The sequence below is a fragment of the Peromyscus maniculatus genome, chromosome 8 (genome assembly GCF_049852395.1).
Source record: "Peromyscus maniculatus bairdii isolate BWxNUB_F1_BW_parent chromosome 8, HU_Pman_BW_mat_3.1, whole genome shotgun sequence".
NCBI classification, from domain to species: domain Eukaryota; kingdom Metazoa; phylum Chordata; class Mammalia; order Rodentia; family Cricetidae; genus Peromyscus; species Peromyscus maniculatus.
The window spans coordinates 58754627-58767794 of record NC_134859.1 but is presented as its reverse complement, the minus strand read 5'-3'; the positions used below and the strand labels follow the sequence as shown (position 1 = coordinate 58767794).

General features: G+C 40.9%; 1 protein-coding gene across 3 annotated transcripts in view; it reads right to left on the bottom strand.

Annotated features, from left to right (window-relative positions):
• Window positions 1-13168, bottom strand: part of Ankfy1 (ankyrin repeat and FYVE domain containing 1) — a 68421-nt gene that overhangs the window by 50974 nt on the left and 4279 nt on the right. For all 3 annotated transcript variants that reach the window (XM_076542849.1, XM_076542850.1, XM_076542851.1), the window contains exons 2-3: window positions 7335-7527; window positions 5039-5157 (exon numbers count right to left, since the gene is read on the bottom strand). In XM_076542849.1, coding sequence (XP_076398964.1) covers window positions 5039-5157; window positions 7335-7527 — 312 coding nt within the window. The remainder of the gene's footprint in view (window positions 1-5038; window positions 5158-7334; window positions 7528-13168) is intronic.

Here is a 13168-nt window from a genome sequence, read left to right as displayed (position 1 = left end):
GACAAGGTAATCCGGGATGGCCTGGAGCTCCTAACCCTCCTACCTCAGTCTCCTAAATCCTGGGATTACATGAATATGCCACCAGTCCAGCTTAAAAAAAAAAAAAAAAATTTAAAGCTTGTGAATACACCTTTTTTTTCTTTTTTTAATTATTAAGAATTTTTTCATTCATTTTAAATACACAATGGAGTACTACTCAGCAGAGAAAAACAATGACATCATGAAATTTGCAGGCAAATGGATGGAACTAGAAAATATCCTGAGTGAGGTAACCCAGACTCAGAAAGACAAACATGGTATGTACTCACTCATAAGTGGATACTAGAGATAAAGCAAAGGACAATCAGACTACAGCCCACAAATCCAGGGAGGCTATATAGCAGGGGGCACCCTAGGATGACTGTGGCTTATAATAAGTTTTGGTTTTGCCCAATCACTGGGCAAGATTTAGTGAAACATTTCACTATCAGGATAAGAATTTGTACCGTATCAAGCTGATGAAAGAATATGCTGGCTGTACTTTCAGGAGGGAAGGCTAAAATCTTTTTAGATTATAGATTAGCCTATAGAAAAATGTCCACTGTAAATCAAACAGTGAAGGGGAATTTGAACAAGAATCTCACTTACACAACTTAAGTAAAACATAGCTCTCTGAACAGATGAAGACTGGTTTCTTCTGTATCCCAGAATCTAATCAATATTTATATGTATAATTCAGCTATTATTTGGCTTAAAAGGGCTTATTGGGAAATGTTATCATTTTAACTATTTTCTACAGAGAAAATATTTTCCAGTTTCAAATAACCCTGGACTTTTGAATTATAACCTGTTTTCATGTTTAAAAAAAAAAGAATTTTTTTTATTCATTTTACATACCAATCACAGATTCCTCCTCTTCCCTCCTCTCCCCTCTGCATTCCCCCCCGCCCACTATACACATCCCCCATTCCCTCCTACAAGAAGGTAAGGCCTCCCATGGAGAGTCAGCAGAGCCTGGCACATTCAGTAGAGGCAGGTCCAAGCCTCTCCCCTTGCCTCAAGGCTGTGTGAGGTGTCCCAACATAGGTAGTGGGCTCCAAAAAGTCAGCATGCCACCCAGGATGGATCCTGATCCTACTGCCCTCTTGGCCCCTTAAGCAGATCAAGCTACACAACTGTCTCACTTATGCAGAGGGCCTAGTCCAGTCCCATGGAGGCTCCATAGCTCTTGATCTAAATTTCATGACTGCCTACTAGTTTGGTTTGGTTGTTGTTCCCCATAATGATCTTGATACCCCTTGTCATAGAATCTCTCTTCTTTCTCTTTGACTAGACTCCTGGATCTCTGCATCTGCTTCCATCAGTTACTGGACGAAGGCTCTATGATGACAGAGTATTCACCAATCTGATTACTGGGGTAAGACAGTTCAGGTACCCTCTCCACTACTGCTGGTAGTCTAAACTGGGGTCATCCTTGGGGATTCCTGGGAACTTCCCTAGCACCCATTTTCTCCCTATCCAGCTAAAATTTCTATCTCAAGATTGCAATGAATAATAACACTGAATTTTAAAGAATTGATAAACTAGACATAAAGGAATATATATATATATATATATATATATATATATATATATATACACATACATACATACATACATACATAATACAGAAACACTGAACAGTCTCCTTGACATAATAGTATTTAAAGAAGACTCCATCCACCCAGGCTTGGTGAACATAGGTAATCTCAGCACTTGGAACAGTGCTGAATCATATAATATATACTCAAAATATAGGTAGGAGGATGGCAAGTAGAAGATCAGCCTGAACTATATAGTGAGCTCCAAGCCAGCCTGGGTAACATGGCAAGAGTCTACCTCATAATAAAAAATAAGTAGGGTGGAAGTGTATGTGGAGTGGTAGTGGAGTACTTGCCTAGCATGTAAGAGGTCCTGAGTTCAAACCCCAATACTGTAAATAAGCAAAGCACTATATCCAGCAACTGCAGTACATTCTCTTTCCATGTGCACACAGTATATTCACTGAGACAGATATACACTGAGCCATAAAACAACAGGGTCTCATGTAGCCCTGACCAAAATGTCACTGACAGTACAACAAAGTACATTTCGTAAGTCTCACAACTGCTGGAATCACCAATTTTTTATAATGGAAGTATCAAAAAAAATGGCAGCCTACTCTTAACATCTAACGAATTTGAATAATTCTCGTTTTTATTATCTTTTCTAGCCTTGTAAAATATGTGACTGTGGAGTCAAGATACTACCATACATTTTGTGAAGAACATTTCATAACCAAATGGTTCTCAGAAACTATCCTAATTTTATAGGTGGTCAGAGATATGTGGCTTCAAAAGATACATTTTTAAAAAGAAAAGCCACAGCTCTGAGTGCACTCATGGACTGGAGCCTTTCTGGTAAAGACCTTCCGTACAGGTATTTTCATCCTAGGTAGGAATGACCCGTGCACACGAACCTGCTTTTATGTATGTTTATTTGTGCTTACAAGGAGAAGTGCCGGCTTCAAGTTAAACCTTTGGAATTATCAGAGAGAGAGTTCACTCACAACAGAAAAACATGAAAGGTCTGTTCTCCCAAATCCAGGCGATCGATCAACACCCACACCTATCCTTCCGGTACAAACAATACTGCTCAAGTGTTAGCCACCCCTGGCATGTTCCTTGCAGCCCCATTCAAATCTCTTCTGCAGCAGCACATAGAGCTGCTACTTTGTTACATTCAGGGCTCGGGTTTGAACTGATTTAGTAACAGTCCATTACTTCTCCCAGAGCATGAGCTCTGAGGCAGAGACCCATCATAATCCCTCAGTCCTCAGCACACAGAAACAGACCTTCTCAACAGGAGAGTCTCTGAACAGACATCTCAGTGGAGCTTTCATAGTCAATCACTTCTGAAAATTACTCTCCACCCCCATTCTCTCTCCCAGTCTTTGGCATCAAACCCGGGGATTGATACATGCTAAGCAAGCACTCTACCACTGAGCTATACTCCCAGTCCAATGTCCTATTTTAATATCCTGACAGTCTCCACGTTATACTTTTTGCAATAGTCACTAAGAGCAGAGTTCAATGAAAACTTTGCTTCATGCCTTGTTTTCAAGAGTAGTTAAGCAAATACTAACACAATACAATTTTAGGTGAACTTTTGAAAACTTCCATTTAGTCATAAGCTACAAATATACATAAGACAATAATATAAGTAATTTAGTGTATCTACTAAAAACCTTTTTTAAAATTACATTTACGTGTGTGTGTGTGTGTGTGTGTGTGTGTGTGTGTGTGTGTGTGTGTAATGAGCATATATATCATGATGCCTATGTACAGATTAGAGGACAACTTGAGGAGGTGAGTTTTTTTTTTTTTTTTTTTTTTCCTTCTAACATGTGAATTCTGGGGATCATATTCAGGTCATCAGGCTTGGTGGCAAATGCCTTTACTCAATGAGCCATCTCCACAGTCCTATTAAAATTGTTTTGTTTTGAAAGAAATTTACTACATATGTTTAAGTATTTAACATGTTATTAGGAGATACACATATAGTTTGGCATGATGGCTCATGCCTTTAATCGTAGCCCTTGGGAGGCAGAGCAGGTAGACCTCTGTGAGTTCCAGGTTAGCCTAATCCACACAGTAGATGCTATCTCAAACAAACAAACAAACAAATAGAGATGCACACACAAATATCACTGTACAGTGGGGCTCAGCAGTTAAGAGCATATACTGCTCTCGTAGACCACCCGAGTTTAGTTCTCAGAACTCACATTGAGAGACTCACAACCACATGGTAATTCCAACTTCAGGGAGGTCTGCCTTTTCAGGTACCATGCATATAGACACACACCAACACACAGACATACTAAAAATAAATAGAGCTATAGAGCTGGAGAGATATATCAGTGTTAAGAGCACATATTATTACTGCAAAGGGCCCAAGTTAGGTTTCCAGAAACCATATCAAGTCACTAACAATCCCATTACTCCAGCTCCAGGGAACTCTAATGGCTCCAAGGGCACTTGTGGTCTCATGTACATACCCATACATATATCCATACACACACACACACACACACACACACACACACACACACACACACTAAATACATGCAAAATATTTTCAGGAAAAGATACTAAAGGTGGCCATACCCCTTTAATTCTAGCTTTTAGAAGCAGAGGCAGGCATATCTGAGTTCAAGGCCAGCCTGGTCTACATCTTGAGTTACAGGCCAGCTAGGGCTACATGATGAGTCCTTGTCTTCAGTCAGTCAATCAATAGGAAGAATGACTGAGTTACCTGGCATCAGCCTCTGGATTCCACACACAGCACACACACCTACAAGGACATGTACATATACTATATGCAAAAGCTAAAATAAGCAGGCCTGGAGCGATGACTCAGCAGACAAAGACATTTGCCATACAAACCTATCAACCAGAGTTCAATCCCCAGAACTCCACAAAGTTCTCTGATCTCTCAAGCTAAGCATACATACAGTAATAATTTTTTTATAGAAATAAGCTTATTGAAAGATTCTTGTACTTTCTAAATATAAGAACATAATAGATACTAAAATAGTTAATTTGTTAACCAAGGATTAAATATAATCATAAAGAACAACCTGAGGCTGGAGAGATAGCTCAATGGTTAAGAGCACTGTCAGCTCTTCCAGAGGACCTGGATTCAATTACCAGCACCCACATGATGCACCACCACCATCTGTAACTCCAGTTCCAAGGTATTTGACATCCTTTTCAGACCTCCCTGGGCACTGCATGCATATGGTGCAAAGACAGAAATGCATGCAAAACACCCACACACATAAATTAAAATTTAAAAAAAAAATTTAAAGGAAAATGGAACAACCAACTTAGGGTGACATCTTATTTCAATGGTTCATGTTCCCATCAATTGATAAGTATTTTACTTTTATCATACCATATATATTTTACAGTGATGCATTATAACTTTCTGCCAAGAGGTCTTGTGCATTAGTTCTGTGTTCTGATCAAGTCAGACTCACCTGACAAGTCTAGCTCCTCTGTGGAAGACAAGTTGGCCAGACTCCAGCTATCACTGCGAGCTGCCAGGACAAACTTGTGAGCACTGATGTGCCTGCCCCCAACCTTGATCTTCAAATCACTGATGAAGAAAATATCCAGAGATACAGAAAGAAAAATGTCATCAAAACTAGGTAAGCTAGGAGTTCTACCTGACAAATACATGGATAATGATTATCAACATGAATCTGCAAAAGAAAAAAAATAAACCACAATGGCATTTCCACACGGTGGACCATGCTTACATGTTGCTGGGAATATTTTAACTTCTACTTCACTTCCATGGGATGATCTAGTCTCAAATACATCTATCTAACAGGATTCTTGTGGTGAACTTACAAGCTAAGTAGGATGACTAAGTCATACATAAAATATAAGATGTCTTATGCAGAATGTATCGAAATAAACCACCAGAGTGAGAAATGTGGATAGCACAAAACTCTGAGACTGTGCTATTTCTTTGCTCCATAATAATGTCAAGCAATGTGAAATGGAGAGACTATGAACACATAAGTTCACACAAAGCAGTAAAGAACACAAAACCTAATACCTGGACTCCTGTTTCCATTAGAAACATTTATATCTAACATTAATCATTTAATATCCAACCATTTATCAAGAGAAGAGGTTGGGGCTGAGTGGCACTTTCATATAACCTCAGCATATTGGGATCACAAGTTTGAAATCAATCTGGGGTACATAGCAAGACACTGTCTCAAAAAAGCAAACAAGAAAGAGAGGTAGGGATATTTCCTACATACTATTATACTTTTAAAGATTCCCCCCAAAAAGACAGGTACATTTACTCTGAAATGTCAAATGCTAAAAAAAAAAAAAGGCTTCTAGGCAATTAACTGAAACATCAATGATGACCCTCTGTGCCGACAGGATTGGGCCATATGGCCAGCCATGCTGGCAACAGAGAAAAGTGCCAATGTGTGGCACTTAGCAAAACTGTAGCATTGGAGAAGCAGTGGGAAGAGGATCAAAAATTCAAGGTTATCCTTGACCACAACCAAGTACTAAGCCATCCTGGGCTACAGAACACCTTGTTGCAAAAATAAATAAATAGCTAGGCATAGTAGCACATGCCTTTAATTCCAATATTCAGGAAAGAGATGGACTGCTGAGTTCAAGGCCAGCCTGGTCTACACAGCAGGTTCCAAGTCAGCCAGGGCTCTACAGTAAAACCATATCTCAAACAAACAAACAAACAAAATAAATAAATAAATAAATACTACTGCTAATAATCAATCTTTGGTATGTGCCCACTATTCTAAGTGTCTTAACACCTATGACTTAATCTTTACTCCAACCCTAAATTGAGTAGTACTAATATATCATCCTTTGTTACAGATCAGGAACCTAATGTCATAGCTTGAGGCCAAAGGGCTAGCAAGTAGCATATAGGTCTCTAACAAAGAGTGACATTCTGAGTAACGAAGGCACACTGCTCATCTTTCCATTGGTCTGGTGTTGGTCTGAGTGTAGGAGGGCACAGATGAGCACACAGACAGTGTGCATGTGGAAGCCAGGGGAAAGAAAACCTTTGGTGCCATTCCTCAGGCGCCATTTACCTGTTATTGGGTCTCACTGGCCTGAAACACAACCACTTAGGCTAGGCTTGCTGGACAGGGAGCCCCAGAAACTGCCAGTCTCTGTCCTCCTAGTACTGGGACTTTAAGTACCTGCCATGAGGCCCAAAGTTTTTCACATGGGTTCTTGGGATCAAATTCAGGTCCTCATGTACCTTACTAACATCAGCCTAGCTCTTACTTTTGTTTTATAGATAAGGACTCCGGCTAATCTAGCCCACACTGGACTGGACCTCACTATACAGCTGATGCTGGCCTCAGACTCATGATAATCTTCCTCTCAGTTTCCTTAGTACTGAGATTACAAGTTGAGCTTCCACACATGGCTCAGTGCTGTTAATTTGGATTACAGAAAAATAAATGTGACAAGAAAATGAGAGAGAAGCCAGGCCTAGTAGAGCAGATAGGTATAATCCCATCTACCTGAGAGGCTCAAACAGGAGAATCACAAGTTCAATGGCAACCTGGCCAACCTAGTGAGACTGTCTCAGAACAAGGTGACAAGAGCTGAGGATGAGGATGCAGCTCAGCACTTGTCTAGATATGAGAAGTCCCTGTTTCAACCCCGAGGAGTACAAAATAAGAGAGAATGAGAAGACACTCTAACGAGTGTGAAGTGGCTAGGGATGAAGCAAGAGGTCCAGTTCTGGTTCCGGGAGCTTACCTGTACTGCTCCTGCTCATAGAGACCTGCCACTATTGCCAGCAAGCGGCTGATGAAGGACTCACTGCTACTCTCCTTGTTTGCCTGTGCAGCCAAAAGCTCGCATCTTTTCTCCGTCTCTGCCAGTTTCTTCTGCAGCTTGACGTACTCTTGCCGAAGAAGCATCAAATGCTTCTCCAACTTGGCCACCTCCTCTGCAAGGCAAACAAAGAATGTCTACATGGCAGTTGCAAGGCAAATTCATTCACCACTCTCTAGCCATATGGTCTACTGTTTCTGTATAATCTGAGAGAATCAAATATGACTTTGTGGGCTGGCAAGATGGATCAGCATATAAAAGTATTTACTGTCAAGCCTGAGGACCTGAGTTCAGTTCCTAGGACTGACCTAACAGAAGGAGAGAACGTACTCCTGTAAGTTGTCCTCTGACCTCCATCACACACATTGTGACATGCATGTGCCTACACATGTACATACGAACGTACAAAATAAATAATAAAAAACGCAACTGAAAAGAAGAGACCCAGTGAGATGGCTCATCGGATAAAGGCGCTTGCTGCTGAGCTTGACAACTTGAGTTTGATCCCCAGGACTCACATGGTGGAAGGAAAGAACCAATTCCCTTAGGTTGTCCTCTGACCTCCACTCGCTCATGTGGCACAGACTTGGACATTTGCGTGCGTGTGTGCGTGTGTGCGTGTGTGCGTGCAGAATATAAAACTATATGTGTTACAATTCAAATTTAATGTACATATTCATATGTGTGCAAAATAAAAGGCAAATTAAGTACTACCAAATAGCAAGTCTTGCTGAAAAGGATTTCTCTTTGCACTTTGATTGTTATTTTATAATAAATATGTCCTGCTTTCATAATCAGAAAAAGGTTTTCAAAAGATATGTGTTTAAATACTAATATAGGGCTGGAGAGATGGCTCAGAGGTTAAGAGCACCAACAGCTCTTCCAGAGGTCCTGAGTTCAATTCCCAGCACCCACATGGTGGTTCACAACCATCTGTAATGAGATCTGGCACCCTCTTCTGTATACATAATAAATAAATAAACAAATCTTTAAATGTTAATGTACTATGATCGTCACACATATACACACATGTATGTATATATGTGGATGTTTTTTCTCCTCTTCTAGACATTCAATAAATGCCTGAAGTGAAGAACTGGATGCCCACCCAGCCTCAGGTAGAAATCAATATTCCCAGGAAAATAAACTTGAAAAGCACTTAAAAGATGACAACAGTAACATTTTTTCTCTAATTCTGCAATTATTTGTCTTACAAATATTGAAACCAAACATTCTTTAAAAAACAAAACAAAACAAAAAACATGTATTTATTTTGCTCTTAACTGATGAGCCATCTTTCCAGCCTCCCAAACAATATTCCTCTTAAAATGCTGGCTAAAGGAAAACAATACTTTTTGTTTTATTTTGTTTGTTGTTTGGTGAGACAGGGTTTCTCTGTGTAGAGAAACCTTAACTGTCCTGGAACTTTATCTGTAGACCAAGCTGGCCTCCAACTCAGAGATCAACCTGAGTGCTGGGATTAAAGGTGTGTGCCACCACAGCCTACAGACGAAAACAATACTCACAATTAACCTGGTTTTGAAAACAACAGAGGAGTTGAACTTAAAATTACACCAAGCACCTTGGGTTCGACTTAGATCACTGACTCTGAAGAGCTCTTAGTGACTCAAGACTAAAGAACCAAGAAAGTACAACTCTCCACCTCGGAGAGGGAAATACTGAGCAAGAGAACTCGACATCAGCACAGGAAATACAGACTCCACGACACAGAATGGGCAGGTACTGAAGCAGGGCAGAAAGAGAAAATTTAGAGGCCCATCACACTAGAATCTAGTTTACATTCCACACAAGCAATAACCAAATTTTAAAGCTGGGCAGTGGTGCTGCACACCTTTAATTCCAGCACTCCAGGGGCAGAGGCAGGCGGATCTCTGAGTTTGAACCCAGCCTGTTGAGCGAGTTCCAGGACAGCTAGGGCTACACAGAGAAACCCTGTCTCAAAAAACAAAACCAAAAAAAAATTTTTTTTTGGCCTACAGATACTTCTTGTCAAGATATTTCAACAAGGATGCTAAAAACATCATATTCTGTTTACTTACAGCTAGAATGTGACCTTGGGTTTAACCCTATGAATGCTTTTATTCCTAAACCCAAAAAATACGCCTTATAAAACCACCTTACAATTCCATTTACTAAAGAAAATCCTTAAAGTAAGTAAACAAACTCATATACTCTTCCTTAAAATAAACCTTTATTAATATTTATTTAATTTAGTTTTTCTTGAGATAGGCTTCCACCACATCACCATATCACTCTGCCTGCCCTGAGATTCTATAGAGAGCAGGCTGGCCTCTGCCTCGAGGGTGCTAGAACTAGAGGTGTGCCACCACTCCCCAGCCACCCTTTCTTTTCTTTTCTTTTCTTTCTCTTGAGACAGGGTCACAGTAGAGATAAGGAGAGAGTATGGAAGGAAGACTGCCCACACATCAACAGACTAGGTGAATTAATTATCAATGGCCTGGGACCTTTGTTGAATGAGTAGAGCTTTACTTCAAACTTAGAGTTTCTTTGCTCCCAGCTTTACCAGTCTATGCTAACAAAACACTTTCTAGAAGAGTGCTCTCCAACAGAACTTTCTGTGCGGTACAATATTCTACTGATCTGCCTATCCCAGGGAGCCATTAGCCACACTGTGGCTGAGCACTTAGAATATGATTAATGTCACCAGGAACTAACTGTTTAATAGCATTTAATTTTAAGTTCAAGTGGGTTATATGTGGCTAGCAGTTATTGTTCTGACCAGAGAATGGCCAGTGTAAAAATGTCTTCACCTTGTTATTCAATTGTCCCAAGTATTTTCCTGACCAAATTCCACTAAATTAGTAAAAGTCTATAATCAACTATGTAACAAGCCACTTACATATATTTTGATTTCATTTTGTGGGGTCTGGAGCAAAGACCAGTTTTTTTTTTTTAAATAATTTATTTACTTTTATTTTATTTGTATTGGTATTTTGTCTGTGTAAGAATTATGTCCTTAATTACATCACCAGCCTAAAAGTGGGCGTGTCCTCTGTACACTCTCTCTTTCCAAACTCTCTCTCCTTCTGTCTGTCCTCCCCGCCCTGCGCGGTCTCTCTCTCTCTCTCTCTCTCTCTCTCTCTCTCTCTCTCTCTCTCTCTCTCTCTCAATAAAGCTCTAGAAAGGTAACCATGGCTCGTGATTCTTCCGCCAACCAGCACTCTCCTCCGTCGGCATGGCAGCAGCCAGTCACGAGCACCGCCTCATAACCAACAGCCTGCATGTACATCTGTGTGAGGGTTCAGTTCTTGGAGTTAGAGACAGCTGTTAGATACCATGTGGGTACTAGGGATTGAACCCAAGTCTTCTGAAAGATCAGTCAGTGTTCCTAACTGCTGAGCCATCTCTCCAGCCCACACATTATTTAATTTTACTTCATGTGCATTGGTGTGAAGATGTCAGACGCCCTGGAACTGGAGTTATAGACAGTTGTGAGCTGCCAAGTGGTGCTGGGAATTGAACCCAGGTCCTCTGGGAGAGCAACCGGTGCTCATAACTGTTGAGCCATCTCTCCAGCCCCACACTGGCCAGTCTTACAGAGAACCCAGATTCAATTGTAGCACCTACATGATTGCTCACAAATATCTGTAACTGCAGTTCCAGGGCATCCAAGGCCCTCTTCCAACGTCCTCAGGCACCAGACATGCACATGACACACATATGTACGTGATGGCAAAACACTACAGACATAAGAATAAAAAAATTCTCCCCACTATGATGACATCTATGAATCACATCAGCCACCAAGATGGCAAGATAACCTTAAGGGAGCAGCAGTGGCACGAATACCGTGGCATTAACCAACAGCTCTCTAATTGGATTTAAGACTCACTCGATATAAGGTAAACCATGCCTAGTACTGGAACCTGGCTAACTACTCACTCAGTACTAGTTAGGGCATGGTTATTGGAGGAGAATCAACAATCATTAAGTTACTAACCCAGCACAATTCCTAAGAATGCATGAACATTTGTCCTTATACCAACAGACAAGTGTAGTCTCCACCCCCATCAAGGAAACCGCTTTGCAACAGAGACCACTACAGAAAATCACAAGCAATCAAAATGCAGAGTTGTGGAGCCCAGTCCTAATAAATACATCTACAAAACACTCCTGCATCTAAGACTCAGAGAACATTTTGGAAGAGGGGAGCAGAAAGAATTCTAAGAACCACAGGATCAGTAAGTTTGCTGTGAGATTGTGTTTCCTAGTAATTATCAGAAGTTACACCCACAAAGTCTCATGAACAGACTGCCCAAATGTGAGCTGAACAAGGATAAACATCAACGGATACGCCCAAGTGAACTGGGAAAAGCCTACAAGGCCTCAACCCTACACAAAGAACTATAGGCAACTGAGGAAAGCTGGGAGAGAGGGTCTTCGCTAAGGAAGAACACACCAATTATCTAGTGCCAAACAGTCAGCCCAGAAAAAACATACATACAAGCAACACTATACAAACTGAACAGGCTATATTTAGGAGTGTGTGTGTGTGTGTGTGTGTGTGTGTGTGTGTGTGTGTGTGTGTACATATATGCACACAATATCAATTAATGAAAAAATAGTCATGAATTTGGAGAGAGAGTAGAAAGGGGTATATGGGAGGCTTTACAAGGAGGAAAGGGTAAATGTTGTAATTACAATCTCAAAAAAATTTTGTGCTGGGAATGGACCCAAGGCAAGCACTCTACATCTCCAGCTCAAGAACTACACTTTATTTGCTAAGACTTAAATGTGCTAGAAAAAAAAAGTAGCTGTGGCGGTCTGAGTAAGGATGGCCCCCAGGCTTGTGTTATCTGAATGCTTAGTCACCGGGAATGGAACTGTTTGGAAGTATTACAAGGATTAGGAAGTGTGGCCTCGTTAAAGACAGTGTCGCTGAGGGTGGGCTTTGAGGTTTCAAACACCCACACCAGGTACAGCTCTCTCTGTGTGCAGATCAGGATGTAGCATTCTCAGCTCCTACACCAGCACCTGTCTGCATACCACCACGCAGTCCATGGTAATAGACTAAGCCTCTGAAACTGTAAGCAAGCCCCTGATGGGTGATGTTGCTCTTTATGCTATGAATGTGATATGCTCTGATTGGTTGATAAAAACAAAAGTTGATGGACCAGTAGCCAGGCAGGAAGTATATATAGGCAGGATAAGCAGAGGAGAATTCTAGGAGAGGAAGGCGGAGTCAGTAGACGCCAGCCCACCTTCCAGGGAGCAGCATGTAACGGCACACAGGTAAAGCCTCGGAACACATGGCAACACATAGATTAACAGAAATGGGCTGAGTTTAAGTGTAAGAGCTAGTCAGTGGTAGGCCTGAGCTAATGGCCAAGCAGTTTTAATTAATATAAACTTCTGAGTGATTATTTTATAAGCAGTTTCGGGGTCCATCAGGTTGGGCAGGACTAGAAAAAACTTCAGCTACAAGCCCCAACTAAATGCCTTGGTCATGATATCTCTTCACAGCAAGAACAGCCACTAAGACAGTAGTTTAAGGAAGCCAGGTATGGTTTGCATACCTGAAAGGCAAAAGGATCATGAATTCAAGGCGCAAAGGGAGGCACTATCTTAAAAACCAAGTACTAGGTGTTGGTTAGGGCACTCCTAGAAAACTGATGTTTTTCAGAGTAATGTAGTAGAAACCCACCAGTTTACACGATGTCTTAAGTTTGCTTTCAATTGCTGAGATAAAAACAATGTGACCAAAAGCAACTTGG